The following is a 19828-nucleotide window of genomic DNA, read 5'->3' as shown; positions in this document are numbered from 1 at the left end:
GTAGACCTGCAGGAGCGCCATGGCATGCAGAGAAGACGCGGCTTCTCCACAGGCTGTGTAGGTCTTGCCCGTTAGGCTGGACGAGAACCTACACGCCCGGGAGGGGAGACGCGGATGGCCCCGCCAGTCAGAGCCGGTCTTAGGACACAGTTGCATCGCAACCGACCGTTCCACTGGAGGGACCTCCACGTAACCCTTAGCCGCGCCTCCATCGAGGGTAGTGAGGACGGAGGAACTCGCTGATCGTGAACAAGCGCTGTAGGGCGCCGTCCACGACTTCGTGAGCTCCTGATGCACTTCCGGAAAGAAAGGCACTGGGGCGGGGCGCTGACAACCAGCACGGGCCGTCCCGAGATACCAATCGTCCAGCCGCGAGGGTTCGGGACACGGTGGAGGGTTCCACTCGAGCCCGACACTCGCGGCGGCCCGGGAAAGCATAGCCGTGAGCTCTGGATCAGACTCGGGCAACGGTGCCACACCCGAAGGGGGCAACGCAGCCGAATCCTCATCTCCAGAGTCCATTAGCTCGTCCCCCGATGCAGCTATCGATAACATGTCCTCAGCAGGAGCCCCGAAAGAAACGGGCGGCCCCCCATGGGAAGGACCACCGCGATCTTCGGGGAACTGCGCCGGCGCAGCGGAGGGGGGAGGGGCCCGAGCAGCCTGTTGACTGGGCGGGGGTGCCCTGACCGTCACCCTCAGATCTCCACCAAAGGCATCAGCCAAAGTAGCAGCCCTCTGCTTTGCAGCGGGAGGACCACTAGATCGGGGGATGCGCAATGGGACTCCACCCCTTTTGAGGTATTGGAGCCTAGACCGTAGCACTGCGATGGTCATGTTCGCACAGTGCGAACATGACTCATCCACGAAAGCCGCCTCTGCGTGCTGAACGCCCAAACATGAGAGACAGCGATCGTGTCAGTCAACTGGGGACAGAAACCGACGGCATCCAGTTTGAATGACATCTTGAAAAAGACGCAGGGTCAAACCTTGTTGCTCTTTTAGTGAGAGAGAAAAAGAACCGCTCCGACAGTGCCGAGGCACACAGGGGAAATGGCCGCGGCTCACAGCGGTTCAAAGGTGCAAGCCCGCTGTGAGCACTCAACGGGAAAAACGCCCAGCGAGCTGTGGAAACAGCTGTTGTTCTCCTTGGAGTCTCGCGACCACCGCTGCAAGGCACCGTCACACTGACACTGGACCGGAACAGGTAGGGATTTTTTCTCTCTCCGCTCGTAGACAGTTGAACTCTTCGTAGGAACACCAGGAATGTCTGAAATGCTCGGCTCCGAAGTTGAAAGCGGTATGCGGCGGTTCTTTGACTAAGGTGCTATATAGCACCTCTGAAGAACCGCTGAAGAACCACTGAAGCACCAAAATTGGTGCTATATAGCACTAAAAAAAGGTTCCCCTATGATTACGAGCCAAGAACCATTTTTGGTGCAATATAGAACCTTTTTTTTTTAGAGTGTACTAAACTAGTAGTTTACGAGTATACCTCAAAGTGTACTTTAATAAATTAAAAAAAAATGCTACAAGTATTTGACTAGTAAACTACCAGTATAACTATAAGTTCACTTGTGGTATAGTTGCTGTACAAACAAAAAATGTTGTTGTAAACTTGTTTAACTTAAAAGTATACTTTTATTCACTAAAAGTGGGCCAATTTAGTCCCAAATAGAATTAAAACAGTACATTTACAAGTATACTTTACATTGATATTTGTATACTTGCTACATAAAGTAGGAGTATACTTAAATCTTACTTAATTATGTTATAAATTAACTTAAAGTATACTTATTTATTTACAAGGGTTTGTTTCATATCAAAGTCTTGTCCTCTTTGCTTGTGATTTTTCACTGCGTGAGAAAGTGAATGTATGGCGTGAGAGCGTGAGAGCGTGAGAACAGTGTCAGTTGCATGAGTCGCAGCCCTATTATTACTGTTATTCAGGTCAGACTTCACTACCGAGTCAATCAATTGCTGAACAGACAGCATTTTAGTATGAAGGCATTTATTTAAGGAAACAGACTGCTTTCAAAGGCACCCAACCCAATCTCATGAGAAAACATAAGTATTTGTAGGATGATGATTTCGTATGAATTGGTACAGTGTGATCCGTACAAAAACAAGATCAAGTCCACCCCTAAACCTGACCATCATGAATGAGACTGTACAGATACAAATGAATTAGCCACCAATTTGCCAAAACGTAAAATGGTTACGAATTGCCACGAGAGTGCTGAAAACACCACATGGGGACCAAGTGAATTTCTCTGTAAATAAATGTTGAAGAAAAAAAACTCCACAGATTCAGATTCCTTGGATTATGGTGAGACACTTTGTGGTTTTAACTTCTGCCTTAATAATTCATCCTTCAGGTTTTTTTATATTTGTGCGCAACTCAATGAATATGATGGCGATCAAACAGGAAACAAAAAACATGGACCAAGTATTTTTTAAAGTCTTTTTTGCAGAAACACATTTGAGGCTTGCAATGTTTTCCCACCATCTTGAATTGATTTATGTACCATTTGTGGTGACAGTGGTGGCTGAATCTTCATCAAAACTGACTCATTTCAAGGTAGGAAGGCATCAAGGCACGTCCGGATCCAATGTTAGCTTCACTGTCTGCCTCCTGAGAGACCTTTATCTAATCGATTTTTGAAGGTAACATAGATGAACGACATGTTTCCTGGAAACAGTGTGCAATGGGGTTTGAGATACGTTTTCTCTTGTTTGGTGGGTGTGTCAAAAATGTCAGCCCAATCTGCAGCAACATGTATATAAACCACGTGGGATTAAAGAGACAGCTCGCACAATGGGTCCAAGTAAAGTAGTTTACAAATGTGTCTGCTGCAGCTCGGTAAACGCAACAATTGAAGATATTAGAAGACTAGTATGTCTTTTCATCCTGAAATGCGAGGCAAATGTTGGATCACAATAATTAAATTCCTTCACTCGATTGGGATGTTCTCTTTTATTCTGGATAGCAAGGGCAGTGACTGTAATATTGGGGGTATTTTGCAGTATTAAACACATAATTACACCGATTTCATTAGGCTCTGAAAATTCTTCAAAAAGAACACAAAGAATGGCCTTCTCAGCTGCCATAGTTGCAACTCTTGCGTCATCAGAACAGGGTGTTCAACGCACCACCGTTTCCGTTTTAAAAAACCTTTGTAACGTTTTGTCAGGGCTGAACGCAGCCATGATGAGCAAGGGAAACACGTGACAAACAGGAAACATGACCATGACCAAACTTCAAAATAAAAGACCTTAAAAAGAGAACATGAACAAAACTACAAAAAGAGATAAAAACATAAACTTGAACCAATATCAAATGTGACAATATATTATAATAACACAAAATTAGGGTGAAGTTCTCACTATTAATAACTAACTATTAACTACAACTCAATAAACTGCTAATTACTGCTTATTAATATGTAGTAAGGTAGTTTAGGTACTGGGTAGGATTAAGGGATATAGAATATGGTCATGCAGAATAAGGCATTCATATGTGCTTTATAAGTACTTATAAACCAATATCCTAATATCCTAAACCCATTATACTAATATTTGCTATTTTTCCTGTATTTTTTATCAAAAACATAAAAGTGAACATACAAGACTTTCAAAATTGTAATTATTCGAATCTTTTGAATGGGAGTGTATATACAGTATCAATGACATACAGAAATATCCACAAATTATATTACAGTGCCAGAAAAGTTACAATGTTTAACCCTCTGGTGCTCTTCGGTCATTTCTGACCGGAAAATGTCCTGTTTTGAAATGTTAAAAATCACAGCTTCATCAGAATGATATGAAACTTGGTGACTTTTCTATAGCATTAGGTATGTAAACACAAAAAAAAATTGGGGTCATGATTCGAGCATGCTAATTGGTCGTAAAAAAAAAAAAGTAGCGTGCATTGTCTCGGAAATGAATGGGAAATCGGCAAAAACACAAAAATTCACTGAATATTTGTGTGAACAATCTACAAATCGGCCACGATGCTGAAAAAAAGTACACAGCAGTAAAGGGGTGACACTCTAAAACAGGGGTCTCCACACTCTGTCCTGGAGGGCCACAGTCCTGCAGAGTTTAGCTCCAACCCCAATTAAACACACCTGAACCAGCTAATCAATGTCTAACTAGGGCCTTGTAAGACACTGATTAGCAGGTTCAGGTGTGTTTATTTGAGGTTGGAGCTAAACTCTGCAGGACAGCGGCCCTCCAGGACCGAGTGTGGAGACCCCTGCTCTAAAACATCAAGAGTGTGATATTGACACATCCACTCACACACACACACGCACACTTATACACACACACACACACACACACACCTATGAAAAACTGAACCTATGAACATAAAAATCACAGCTTCATCGGAATGATATGAAACTTGGTGACTTTTCTAGCATTAGGCATGTAAACACACCAAAAAATTGAGGACATGATTCGAGCATGTTAAGTGGTCGTAAAAAAAATACTCCCACTTGTGCTCTTCGGTCAAAAATGACAACATAGGAAATGAATGGGAAATCTGCAAAAACACAAATTCACAGAAAAAAATCTATATTTCTATCAAACAAAAAAATATCTAAAACTTTATAATAAATAGTCTTTGAGATTTTTTAAATATATATTCAAATCCATTAAAAAAATCATTAAATGTGTTCAAAAGAGAACTAGGGAATTCTCAAGCCTCTCCATAGAGACCTCTAGTGATTACACCCATGGTTGCATGATTTCTTAAATAATTCCAAAAGAGGGCGCTAATCTGCCTTCAAAAAAAATATTTTGAAAGACTAGTCTCTATTTTAACCTGAAATACTGCAATAATAATAATAATAAAAAAAAAAAATTGTATAATTTTCAATGGCAAAAATAGACCATAAATATTGCATAAATATTCAAAAATACCATCAAATCATCTCAAAATACAAAATTAAAAAGAAAAAATATTATTGAAGAAAAATAAATTGCATTGGTTTTACTGGGGTGGAGGAAGTTTAATTTTTTGGTGTCTGGTCACTTATGACCGGGAAGACAACCAATGCAACCCCTAAACGAAGAGCACCAGAGGGTTAAATAATAATAAATCCATTCATAGCCTTTCCCTAAAATCATAGTGGTGTGCTGTGACCATAAACATGTACTCAACCCATAATGTGTATGTCATTGATGTGCTTGGTTCTGTAATTGTTGCTTGCAGCTGTATTATTATGGCTGTACCTGTTTATTATGTTTTCATGCTTAACATTTTTGCATTTACACTTTTTCCCCGAAGTCTTCATAAAACGTCTGGAATCCAGTTGTGCCCTAAAGACATTGAATCCAGAAAGAATCTCGCATTGAGATATAGACTTTGAGGCTAATGACTTCAGACTGCAGGTGCTAGCTTTAGCATACAGATACATCAGTCTGAGCGAGACAGTTTCAAGAGACAACATGAAAAAGTCAGATTCAGCAGTGTCTCAGCAAAAATCCCAGCATTATTTAGAAAACTGGCAGGCTGTGTAAAGCTATTGAAGATGGAAAAGTTTGACAGATGTGTAAGTCAGCTTTTGTGGCATCATGCATGTCAGTTTGTATGTTTTAGGTTCAGGGTGTGTCAGGGGAAGTCATACATTCACTTTATTCCTACAAATCCCCCTCTTGAAGAATCATGTTTCAATGGATGTTTCATCAAAAGAAACAAGATAGTCTTTTTATCATGATTACATTGATCATTTTTGACCCTGATTAGTTTCCATAGAGACAGTGTCAGTGTGGGCAAAAACAAAATTGCTTTGAGTTGTAAGTGGTTAGTGAAATCCATGTTCTCAGCCATCATTGTGTCACGGCTGAACTGTTGGCTAACGTTCCCTGTCCTGTTTCCAATACATTTTTATTCTTTTTAGAGCGTTATTATGCTGCAAAACAATTTTTTTTTTACATTCACTGGGAAAGCAATTATTGGTGTTTTCCCATGTAAAACTCATCACTACAATGCTATAGTGTTTGCCAGGGTTTCTAAGGTGTTTGAAATGGTTTTGCACGTTGCTGTTTGGTTGCTAGGGTGTTTTGGGTGGTTGCTAGGTGGCTGCTGCCTACTGTCAAAAGAACTGATTTTTTTTTTTTGTATTGCCCACCAGAAGGAAAGATCAGCAAGCATTGCTAGTAAAATAAAAAGAGAATTTTGTGTGTATATATAATCAATTAATCGCAATTAATCACATCACATACACACACGCACATATATATATATATATATATATATATATATATATATATATATATATATATATATATATATATATAATATATATACATATGTAATACAAATGTTTTGTTACATGTGATTAATTGACAATACTAAAAATAATAAAAACATAAGTAAAAAAAACAAAACATAAATAATATAATAAAAGTTAAAAAATGTGTTGCTTACTGGCCAAAAGAACCAGTGCATTTTATTTATTTTATATAACAATAATTACGGTAATATAAATTACGTTATTAAAGTAAAAAGTAAAAAAAAAGGTATAAATAGAGGTAAAAAATTAAAACTAGAACAAGTCTATAAACAAACCCTCATGGATCTATAAGGCATTAAACATAGCACTTCAGTCTAGAATCCTATTGGATTCAGGACAGGTTTCTCAGGGCTTCTTAGTGAACATCCTCTTGTTCTGCACTGACAGATCAGTGCAGGGATCAGTTCACATTACTGAAGTCTCTAGACGGCCACAAATGCCAAACCGCTCTTCAATCCTCACCAGCCTATCCGATGCTGCGTTCACTGGCCAACAGACCAGATCATCTGAATGAGTCCATTTAGGTGAAGCTGAGGACAATCAGGATGGCGTCACCAATCAGGAAGGTTCTTCCACAGATCCAATTAACCATAATTCCCAAATTGTGCCATGTGAAAGAATAAGAACCCTGGAGCCATTTTATTTCTAGCTGTGTGACTCTGAGATCATTACTTAAAAATCTCTATAATACTCTACGAGTAAATATCAAGTCTAGTACAGTAAACTTTGATAGCCCAAAATGGATAGCTTTGTTGTCCTGATGTGAACCAACCACTTGATTTACATGTTTGCAAGTTTTTACATTCAAATCATATAATTCAAAAATGATTTTGGCTTGCAAAGTGAAAGTTCCCCGGAGGGCGCAGGTATTGCTACATCAAGGTATTTTCTAGTTTCATACTTGTTGTCACTGTATGTATTGTGTTATTATTTCTGTTATATGTTTATATTTTGTATTTGCCTAAATTATTTTTTCCTACCCTGCCATGCAAATCCATTTTCTACAGATGAAAGGCATGGGTAAACGTCAAATGACCAAAGAGGACTTGAATGAGACATTGCTCCCTTGTCTTGTCTTAAAGTTGCCCGCACTGTTAACCCCAGCATTAAAATTAACCAAATTAAATGAGTTTATTTCACTCAAATATTACAAAAAATTCCTTGTACTTAATAGAAAAAAGTTAAGTGAACTCAATATCTGATTATAGTAAAATGAATGAGTGCAGCAGTTACAAATCCCAGCATTTACCGTCCTCCCAACGCAACCCCACCAAAAAATGGTAAAAAGGAAACCGAAAAATGAGTCCTTAGAAAATGAGTCCTTAGAAAATGAGTCCTTAGAGTCCTATAGAAACTGATAAAACATAATGAACAATCCATCTAAAAATAAGTTATTGAAAAGTTGAAATCATTGCCACTGATATGGTCACTTTAAATATGATTAATGTTAATAGTGTTTCTGCAATTAACTGTATCCTGAAAATGGATGCAAATAAATTATACATTTAATTTAAAAACATTATTATCTGGTGTGCATATATGTGAATAAAGAGTAGTACAAAAGCAACTATAAGGCCATGGGTTCAATTCCCATGCACCGTATACTTTGGATAAAAGTCTTGTGAAAGTCATAAATGGTGCAACAAACGCAGTTTGCATGTAATGGTTTTATTATGGATAAAGAAGAAAGACAGATGACAGATAAGCAAACTCTAAAGGTAATACATTCTTCCTCACTCTACACTATTTGGAAATAAATATTGCATGCAGAAAGAATAAAGAGTTTTGGTCTGATAACTCCCTAAAAGCAATAACAGGAGCACTTGTTTCTTCTTCAGTTTCCGCTCTAATTCTGGTGGCTTTCCAGTCATTTCAGCTCTTTTGTTGCTTGAGAAAGGAAAGCTGATCTCTTTGAAAGACTGGGAATGAAACAAAACTCAGGGGCCCTGTGGGGCCCAAAGGTAATGCGGCTCCTAAATGGACAATAGATGCTTTTATATGGAGAATCAGACAGACAGTCTTGTTCTTGTTTTACTTCTTTGTCTCTTCAATCTGTTCAACTTCACTGGATTCGTCCACCACTTTACCATTGATCATGGTTTGCGTTACCACCTTCACTATCTTACGGGTACGGACGTCAGGCTCCTCTGTGGATAGAAATACAGAGAGAGAGAGAGATGTTAGCGATATGCCAGATTCCTTTCAAACAAACAGACACCGGACTGTACGCTCTGTGTTGCTGTGGACGGCTCTGTTAAGAGAGGTTGCTCTGTTTGGAAGTGTTTAATGTGTCATTAGTTTTCAGTCACAGCCGGTGTGGAGCCCAGGTGAGAGGACAAACGCACCCCCAGAACATTCCAGAGCCACGGTCTGATATCTGATGAATGTTTACCCAACAGTTCAAGCCAGCTTATACTTAAGCATCAGACTCGCTATCACGGTCTTTCTACTGTTCTGAATGCAGTTCTGTATAATTCAGGCTTTTTTCTTGTAATTGTGAGTTTATAGAAAAGTATTTTTTTCCTTTCTAACTCGCCATTGAGAGTTTGTCTCACAATTCTGAAGTTTTCTAAAAAAAAAAATTATATAAACGCAGTTCTGACTTTTTTCCCTCACAATTGCGAGTTTATATCCCGCAATTCTGAGAAAAAAAGTTGCAATTATCTTTTAAATTGTTTTACTCTTTGGAAGAAACAAGCTTCCATAAGTTTGTGTCTCTCATAAAAAAAACAAAAAAAAAACCCTTTACCAGTTTGATGCTGATGGAGACTTTATCATAGCCATTTTTAAAATGCAACAAAATTTTTGTAACTTTATTTTTATTGCTGCTTTATTTTATTTAACTTCTTGTTTTGGCAAATATGCACATTTTGATGAAAACAAAAACACTATCAAAAGTTTGGCGTTAGTAAGATTTTTGTTGTAAAGAAAGTATTACTTTTATTCTGCAAGGACACATTAAATTGATCAAAATTGATTTCTGTTTCAAATAAATGCTGCTCTTTTGAACTTCATCAAAGAAAAAAAATGTATCACAGTTTCCACAAAAATGTTAAGCAGCACAACAAACAAAAATAAGAAATACAGAATTATTAAAATGGAAATGATTTTTAATTGTAATATTTCACACCGTTTTTACTGTATTTTTGATCAAATGAAGCATTGGTGAGCATCAGAGACTTCTTTCTAAAAGATTCAAAAATCTTACTGACCCCAGACTTTTGAAAGGTATGTGTATATGTAAATAAAAGCTCACATTTTTCTTTATTTTCTGTATTTCCCCCATCCCCATCCAAGGTCTTCCCCCTTTTTTCTTTCGCCATTGCGTGTTTATATCTTGCAATTCTGACTTTATAACAAACAATTGCAAGTTTACATAAAAGTGTGTCTTTTTTTTCTCAGAATTGGTCTTTATAACTCGCCATTGAGAGTTTATCTATATCTTGCAGTTCTTACTTTATAACACACAAGTTTCCCCCCCATCCAAAGGTCTCCACCTTTTTATCACTCATCTTATATTTTGTGATGTTTGTCAATAGAGAACAATCCTAAAATGTCATCCTGTAACCATGATTTTCTATTGTAATCAACACCGCAGGTACAATTGCAAATTGCTCATAACAATTTTACACAAGATGTGCTACTGTCATGTGGTGTAAGAATTACTGTAATTTGAGATGATAACATCTGATTCTACCCTCTGTTATTATGGCAATATTTGTTAGAGCTATGCAAATTTTCTCAAATGTTTGTTGAATGCAAAATGAGTTTGTGCATATTTGTTGTAGTGTTTGCTGAATGTAGCGTGTGACAGTGCAGTACTCACTCTTGGGTGGTGGAGGAATCTCTTTAACCCTGTGAAATAAAACAAGAAACATGAATTATCAAAACAATCATTAAGATGCAAAAATCCCAGACACCAATATCATTGTCACAAAAAAAAAATACCAGCATACTGCTGACATTACAGTGAGTAAATAATAACAATTTTCTAATGTTGACAACGTGTTAGCAATTAATGCAGCATCCATTTTTTTCCTGACATCCTTTGGCGGCGTTACATTATATGATCACCCTATCAATTTAAGTGCTTTTAAACCATTCAAGTGTGATTAGATGTGAAAAAGAACTCAAACCTGTATTGGTGTGCGTCTTTGAAGCAGCTCTCTGTGAACACTAAAAGAGTTAAGCTAAAAGAATCCCTTGCACTTACGTTTCCTCGCCCTCCAGCAGCCTCCTGTAGGTAGCGATCTCCATCTCCAGGTTCTGCTTGATGCGCAGGAGCTGCTCGTAGTCCGTCTTGTTGCGCTGCATATCCAGGCGCAGCTGCGACAGGTTTTCCTCCAGCTGAGCCAGGGTAGCCTGCAGTCGCTCCATCTCCATGGTGTACTTCTGCCCCGTCTCACCCAGGTTACCCTCCAGAGCCGACACCTGTCAGAGAGGTTAAATGAGAATTAGTAAGCCTAACAAGAGTTGGTTAACACAGGGGTTTTCAAACTTTATGAAGCCAAGGACCCCCAAATTCAATGAATCTTTTATGAGGGACCCCAATCCTAATTTCCATCTATTTTTATGAAAAAAACATTTAAACTGTAAGATAAATTGTGTGACATTATAAATACAAAATATTGTTTCCAAACTTAATAAATTGGCTGTAATTAATATTGTATGTATAAACCTGAAGAAGAACATTTTTCACTTAACAATTATTTTTATAAGCAACTTTCACAATAAATGTATGTAAGCAGCTTACTGTGTTAAGAATACTGCCTTATACAACCCCAGTGAGCAAGATAAATGGGACTCAGTTGAAAGATACAAAGAAAACATACAATTCTGGAAAGTAGCCTATACGGCAAGAAAGGAGAGAAACTTTTAGAAATTAAACAGAATAATCGGTAGACTTTATCCATATTTGCTTTGTCTTTTTATTAGGGCTGTCAAAAGATTAATCGCGATTAATCACATCCAAAATAAAAGTTTGTGTTTACATAATATATGTGTGTGTACTCTGGTAATTATTATTTATATATAAATACACACACAAGCATGTATATATTTAAGAAAAAAATATTATTTTTATATATAAAACATTTATATTTATATATATTATAGATTATATAAATGTATATACAGTATATACATGCAAATATTTCTTAAAAATATACATGAATGTGTGTGTATTTATATATAAATAATAATAATAATTGCTGGGCAATCGATTAATCGCGATTAATTGCATCCAAAATAAAAGTTTGTGTTTACATAATTATTATTTTTAATTCATTTTTTTTATCTCACAATTCTAAAACAATTCTCAGAATTACGAAATATAAACTTTTAATTAGTTATTATTATTATTATTTTCGTTTTTAAATAATTAGCTTTACATTTTGATAAACTAGTTCGATTTTGAAAAAATGAATTGCTTGACAATAGAGGGAGGACGGAAAGTGTTTGGGAAAAGAGATGAAAACAGGATCCAGAATGTATTCCAATTCAAACTTGCATCTTCCACTTGAACACCATTGCTCCATGTGTTAATGTATGTGTTAACCCACACTGTAAAAAAAAAAAATCAGGTCTCCAATTGAACATTTTCTAGTTACTGATCACATCAAATTTTTTAGTTGACCAAATTGAATTTCTGTGAATTTATGTACATTTCTGTGAAATTCAATTTGGCCAACTGAAAAATGTTGAAAATTTAAATTTTTCATATATATATAATAACATATATATATATATATATATATATATATATATATATATATATATATATATATATATATATATATATATATATATATATATATATATATATATATATATATATATATATATATATATATATATATATATAACATATATATATATATATATATATATATATATATATATATATATATATATATATATATATATATATATATATATATATATATATATATATATATATATATATATATATATATATATATATATTGCTTAGCTGTATCCATTTGTAATGGTTTCAAAAGGAATTGTTGCATTATGTAAAATGTTACATCCCAAAATGCATGTAAATGTGGTTATGTGGGTGCGTGTTGAAAATTAGCATGGAAAGGAAGCCATCAGTACATACATCGATACTATTTATTTTACATGTAATCATGTTTAAACTACCAACCACCAGTTAGTGATAAGGTGAACCGTCCAGACAATGAGGCTTCTTTGACTTCTGCTCACATGCTGATGAGGAAGAAACCTTTAATACAAACACGTACAGGCCACTCTTCCTGCAAAAATTCAATACACTATCCGCTTTCGTTGTCCTTTTGTGTTCCACAGAGGAAAGAAAGTCCATACAGGTTTGGACAGAATTGAGGGCAGATGACAGAATTTGTATTATTAGGGCATTAAAAGGTACAATGGCTTTATGCACCTAATTTCACCCTCAAAATATAACAGTACCAGCATGGAAACTACGAAACAACCCCTATGTGAACTCACATCTTGGCTTATTTACACAAGTGTGACCTGTTGATATCTACTACTCACTCTGAGATGCTGGGAGTAATCTTGGACTGGCATGAGACTCAAAGGTCATGAAAACAAGCAAACTTGTTTCTGATTGAACGTTCTAATGGAAGAGTTCCTCTTTGGAGATCTAAGAGTGTACTACTTTTAGTAGGGTTTCAACATAATCCAACAACAAACTGTGTCTGTGCTTCTTTCAGTGCACATTTGACTTGTGAAAGTAAGTAATGGCATGTGATGGAGCATTTATGGCTTGGGTCATTCAAATAGCCTCGACATAAAGGGCAGGGTTTTACTTTCCAGTGGTAAGCTGTAACTGTATCTGCATTGGCCGCGGCTCTAGAAGTTCACTCAGGGAACAGAAATGGTTTTTAAAAGGTTCCTCCTGCCTGGTTCTGACCTGTTTGTGAAGGCTCTCCAGTTCCACTTCCAGTGTCTGCAGAAAGCGTTGCCTCTCGGTAAGTTCACTCTGAGCCCCTCTCAGGGCTTCATTACTCTCGCGCACCTGCATCTGCACCATCTCCAGCTATGCACACACATATACATTGAAGTGGGTTACTAAAATGTTCTGCATACAAGACCACCATGCAACAGTAGAAAGTAATATCCTGCTAAAGGTTACTGCAGCACCAATTCTTACATGACGATGGTATCAGTTATCATAACATGGAACCATTTACAATAAAGATGATTACCATATTCATTTTCAACATTTTTTTTTTTACATACATTCAAATAACACCATGGTATTATCATGGTTACATATCCAAACGTATTTGTGTACTATATACATATCTTGATAATGTCATAAAAACATGAATTTTAAAGCTACCTCATGTAAATTTCATGGATTCAATTACCAACAATACTATGGTATTACCATGGTTCTGTGTCCAAAAGTATTTGTTAAGTACTTTAACCATAAATCACTTGGTTTCACATACAAAAACATATCATGGTATCAGTTTCATGTCCAAAAAACATGTTAACACCACAGTATTTTTGAAGTACCTTGAAATAACTTGTAAATACTTTCAAGTATGTGAGTTCACATGCATTAAAAAACGTATTATTTTGGTTCCATATTTTAAAAAAGATGGTAATAACACAAAATGTTTTAAGCATCATATGTAAATTACATTACAATAGCTTTGTGTCCAAAAGTATCTTGGAAGTACCTTGAAGTACCATATAAATACCATTGTGTGTGTGTGTGAGCGTGTTTAAAAAAAATTATATTAAAGTGGCTCCCTATTCAAAAAAACATGGTAATACCACAGTATTTTTGAAGAACCTTCAAAACTGTGAATCGAAAATGTTTTGTCTTTGCATTTAGCCTCTAAATAAAGTATTTTTGTGAGAAATCTTCTATGTGTGCAAACCTTATATAAATTCCATGGTTTTGTTTTCCAAAAATATCATCATATTACCATGGTACTAAGTCCAAAGAACATGTTACTTTGGAGTAAAATGTAAATACCATGTTTTAGTGTACAAAAATACCATAAACCATTGTACAAAAGCACATGGTTGTACCAGGGTGTTTTTGTAAGTGAAATGTCATTTGGGTCTAGGAAACTCTAAATGGGAGCTGGCAGCCAAGGTACTATGACCCTGTTCCCCTGGGAGCACCAACCTTTTTACGGTACCAGTTCTCAGCTTCCTCCTTATTCTTCTGGACAATGCCTTCATACTGAAACCTGAGGTCGGAGAGAACCGTCCCCAGCTCTGGCCCACGGGCCGCATCCACCTCCACACTGACTTCCTCTTGAGCAACCCGGGCTCTCAGGCTGTCCAATTCCTGCAGAGACAGTGGCAAAACTAATGAGAAGGATGTGGTACAACTAAACAAAGTGTGTGCTATTCTGTGGAACTAATAAAAAAAAAAACTGTTAGTCTTTGACTAATGAGACATCTATCAAGTTTGTTTATGTTAAATGTGCGTGTATTTTGTGTTTGAACATTGGGTTGTGGTTTGTGTGGTGATTTGAGACTGCAGAGTGAATTTGGGGAATTTGATTCCACGTGGTGGCACACGGTAGGTGGAAGTTACTTCATTATTAAGTTCTTCTCAATTAATATTGAATAGAGTTGATCTTATGTTACTCACCAAGGAAGCATGCAATGTGCCTCTCACAAAAACAGGCAAACACTCCAGATATATTTTGAATATTCTACAACCATGACACCACACCCTTCTGTCCAAATATACCCAGAGTGTATGTGTGAGAAAGTATGAGAATGGTACTGTACTTCCTGAATATTATGTCTTTTTTTCTTACATGTTGTGGTTCGTCAATGCGCCAGTGACTATTAATGCTTAAAATTAACTCTATGCAAATACAACAAACACATATTATTTCCGAACGCAATTCACAGTGGCCATTATCACAGACTGCCTTTTAGTACTTTTCTTTTTCACGTCAACTATTGTCATTTCAGAGCTACACTTTGAAGAGCAAGTGAGCAAGTTAGTTAAACTAGACATATTCATAGCTAGCTACCTGAATACCTTAATCTGGTTTAATGACACAGACCTTTAATGGTAACTCTATTGCCCTCTTAAGTACTGGGAATTCAAGCATTTGTATTTATTCAGGTTTTTTACACTTGGAATTTGTTGGCCAAGCATTTGCATCTTTGTGTACTTGTGTGAAGCAAGTTTCTGGCCTAAAAATGCCAATCAGGATTTGACTTCAAGCCAGGAGGTTAGCTGCGAGGCACATATTAGATTTCATTTGACAAAAGAACCACATGGATTGGGTTACAAGTGATTCCAAGCATGGTCCTTGTCTATCCAATACGATATAGGTCACCACTTGACACTCTTCAAGGGTTTGACAAGCCAGTTACAATCCATTCCCCCATGAATATATGCAGAAAATGGGTATTACATTAACAGAAGTTTGGAAGGAATGAAAACCAATGAACTTTGGACTGGCTCACATCCTACTCTTAATGGACACTTACATGATACTTCTAACCAGTTTGTAGAATAAGGGAATGCTGCACTGGGGAGAAACAGTTGCTTCTCTACAAGGTGCAGCATTCGTCACTACATTTACACTTCCTTACCTCCTCATGATTCTTCTTCAGGAAGTAGAGTTCCTCTTTCAGGCTGTCCAGGTCACCACGGAGTGAGGCGATGATCTGGTCATGGTCTGACTTGGCTTTCTTTAGGGCCACACAGTCCCGCTCCACCGACTGACACATCGCGCTCTCCGTCTCCCATCTGCAAGCACACATCCAGTACATGCCTCCTAAATTTCCTCAACAGATGTTTCAAAGATGTTTTGAGAGGTGCGGGCACTCACTTGATTCTGAAATCATCTGCAGCCAGCTTGGCATTATCGATCTCAAGCATGATCCTAGCGTTCTCCAGGGTTTTCTTCCTTAACTGTAAGGTACAGCATGTAAAGATAAATGTCTTCATCTCAAACACATTGAAACCACAAATCAAATTATTATAGTGAGAGTAATTGATTATTGAAGACATCATTTTGCATGGCACAATTACAACCAGAGGTAACCAATCCTGCTCCTGGAAGGCCACCTTCATGCAGAGTTTGGGTGCTTCCCAATATTCAAATGGATGCTTCCTGGTTCCACAGTCCAGCCTGTGACCTGATCAAAGTTAGTCAATTTGAAGGACATCTCAATTGTTCAATTGCACCATGAGGAGGTGAGGAACGAAGACGCTTCGAAAGGAGCTATAAGCGAGGATTTACTGGTGTATCCCATTGCGAAGTCTTTCTTGTCAAAAAACCTGATGCATAAATGAATTCTCCACCCCCATCTGTTACAATTATTTGAATTTATGTTTCACCTTTACAGTTTAAATAAACCAACATCTCACATATTTCAACAGGGCATCTTGCTTTACTATTATTTATTATGAATTTCTTAACCTTAATTTTCTTAACCTTAAACATCATAAGGGAAGCGCAGCTGATGATGCTTTGAAGTGATGCTTGAGTGATCAAGAATATTCCAATATACAAATAAGCTTTCCTTCAATTAATGCATCCTCATTTTCTTTCCTTGCATCCCAAGGGGAGTGGAGTTAGGAAGTGAGGAAAGGAAGTGAGGATAATAAATGAGAAGGAACCATCGTCTCCACCCCTAATAAAACACAGCTAACCAGCTAATCAAGGTCTTTAGGATCACTCGAAACCTTCAGGCATGTGTGTTGGAGCACGTAGAAACAAAGCTCTGGGGGAAGGTGCCCCTCCAGGAGCAGGATTGGACAATCCTGTCATAGACAGCAACCATGGGAACCCGGGATTATGTTGTTTTTCTAAAGAGACACAATAGGAACTTAACTCATGGTGCTTTTTGAAATTAGTACCCTTGGGTAACCATTTGAGAGTTTCGACCATTAGACCCCTTCTACAGAGCTATTTATTCAGATTTAAGTATTACTTTCCTTCTTTGTTAAAAAGTAACTGTTTAGTCTGACGGTAGGTAATCATTTAACTAGTGTGTCTGCTATAGCTAATGATCAGAAACATTTCTGAGCACACTTTCAGAGCGTGTGTATATCTACACACCACGCGCCATGCTAATAAACTTTGTTTTCATGGAGTTCAAGGGCATTGACCACATACTTCCTGTTCTAGGGCATGGGCTTGGGCCATCATGGAATCGATATCGTGCCCTTTCGGCACACGGTCCAGCATCAGTTGTTTGATTTTCAGCTCCAGGTCAGCGTTGGACTTCTCCAGAGAGCGGACCTTGTCTAGGTAGTTGGCCAGTCGGCTGTTGAGGCTTTGCATGGCCTCTTTCTCATTGGTGCTGTTACCATGAAGGCCGTTGAGGGACAGGTTGCTCATGCCGTTCAGATCTGACATGCTCAGTGAGGAAGAGCGAGACAGGGGCTTGGAGGCAGCGAACGAGACAGAGGCTTTGGACCGGGCTCGTCCACTGTCCCTAAGAGACATGCTGGAGAAAGACGGCTGCCGGCCCAGAGAGAAACTCCGTACTGAGAAACTAGATGCCATGACCTCTGAGGACGGGAATGAAAGGAGAAGTATTTCAGTATGTCACAGCGGTATGCTCAGCATTTTTGATGAATATCACCAAAAGTTAAATAATATAATATATAACAAGAGCTCATATATACATTTAAGAAATGGATTGCACAACATTGCTATATTTAAAGATATACTACCACTATATCCAAATATACACTTGGGTATACAACAGTAAAAGTATTGTGTGCTTTTAGAAAAATTAAAATAAGCTTAAAACCTCCATCATAGCCACATATTGAGAAACCTTTTGCAGAGCAATACTAGTAACAACAATATGCAAAGAAAATCAAATTTGGTGTAAAAGAACATCCATCACACATCTCCACCTAGCCTCAAGACATCCTGCTTAAGATGCAAACTGACTTTTCAAAAGACGCTTTTCAAACCAAGAATTTTCCATTGCTCCCCCATGCTGCATTTTACATCTAGAAGTAAATGTCCAAACTCAGTAAAAAATGACTTCTCAACTCTGGGCTGCTTAACAGAGTTGGTTCACACCTTCCTAATCCATTTATCTCCTGCCATAAAGTGATAACCGTCTGACAGCCTGCTACTGTTAAAAAACTCTGGTCTGAAGGAGTTCTTTATGCTGATCTGGGACCAGAATCACAACTCTGACAGTGATGTCAGGGGTTATCCTGACAAAGAAATGTCCGGTTATATTTCACCAAAAAAAATCAAGCCTTATATAAGACCATTTTGCAATGTGACATTATTAGCATGACAATATATATATATATATATATATATATATATATATATATATATATATATATATATATATATATATATATATATATATATATATATATATATATATATATATATATATATATAGTCAGTCACTAATGTAAAAAAAAAAAGTAAATATAATAAATATAATAAAATAAAATAAATAAAAAAATATTGGTAACTCTTTAGTAATGGGAACACATATTCACTATTAACTATGACTTTTGCCTCAATAAACTCCTAATGTACAGCATAATATTAGTTAGTAAGATATTAGGTATTGTATAAGATTAAGGGATGTATAATAAGGTCATAGAGAATAGGGCATTAAAATGTGCTTTATATGTACTAATAAACAGCCAATATCCTAGTAATATGCATGCTAATAATTAGCTTCATGTTTTCTACTGTTTTCTAGTGAAATATTAAGGGCATCAGGCAATAACAAAACTTCAATGAACGATAAAGATCACATGACATGTAAATGGACACTGTATTGTTGGCACATCAAACAATGAACCTTCTTCTGATGTGAGGTTTGTTGTCTTGGATACTACGCTTCTTGACTACGATTTGAGTTACTCCAAAAAGACGATATGATTATTTTTTGGAGGTGCAACAACTTTAAAATCAGTTAACAGTCACTACAAAACACCTAGATATAAATTAAAAAGGAAGAATTTTCTCAAAGCCCCCAAGAATCCCTGTAATTTAAGTATATATAAGTGAATATTAATATTAGTACCAAAAATAATGTGAATCACAACAAATATAATTCCAAAGACATTTGATATTAAAAGTTGATTTATATGGTAAGAGAATAAGTTCCACAGAATGCATACCTGATGGATGGCTTCTGTGGTGAGGGATGTGTAGAAAGTTAACCTGTTGTCAGTTCCTAACGGTGCCTCATATAAAGCTCATGGCATTGGCAGGGCTTAAAGTACCTGTACATGTGGGTGGAGTCCATCTCTCTCTCTCTCTCTCTCTCTCTCTCTCTCTCTCTCTCTCTCTCTCTCTCTCTCTCTCTCTCTCTCTCTCTCTCTCTCTCTCTCTCTCTCTCTCTCTCTCTCTCTCTCTCTCTCTCAAAAAAAAAAACCCATCACTGTAACTCAAGACCCCAGAGATCATGGCATGAACTATTCAACAGGTTTCTGATGTAACATGAACAAAGAGTATGAAAAAAACAACGCCTGCTCTATGTGCCTGCAGGACAAGTTCTATGAGCCAGAACAGTGT

General features: G+C 37.1%; 1 protein-coding gene across 1 annotated transcript; it reads right to left on the bottom strand.

Moving 5' to 3' along the window:
- Positions 1-7960: 7960 nt before the first annotated feature.
- On the bottom strand, positions 7961-19504 carry LOC307118703 (keratin, type I cytoskeletal 18). The gene is made up of 9 exons (XM_079804425.1): positions 19432-19504; positions 17432-17829; positions 16139-16221; positions 15900-16056; positions 14461-14625; positions 13225-13350; positions 10519-10736; positions 10132-10160; positions 7961-8452 (listed from the first exon to the last, which is right to left on the bottom strand). The coding sequence occupies exons 2-9, from the start codon at positions 17822-17824 to the stop codon at positions 8337-8339; spliced, it is 1287 nt and encodes a 428-aa protein (XP_079660551.1). The 5' UTR covers positions 17825-17829; positions 19432-19504; the 3' UTR covers positions 7961-8336.
- Between the last annotated feature and the right edge of the window lie 324 nt (positions 19505-19828).

Source organism: Gobio gobio, assembly GCF_949357685.1.
Source record: "Gobio gobio genome assembly, chromosome: 22".
Classification (NCBI taxonomy): Eukaryota; Metazoa; Chordata; class Actinopteri; order Cypriniformes; family Gobionidae; genus Gobio; species Gobio gobio.
Note: the sequence above shows the minus strand (reverse complement) of the source record. Positions and strands in the feature narration are given on the sequence as shown.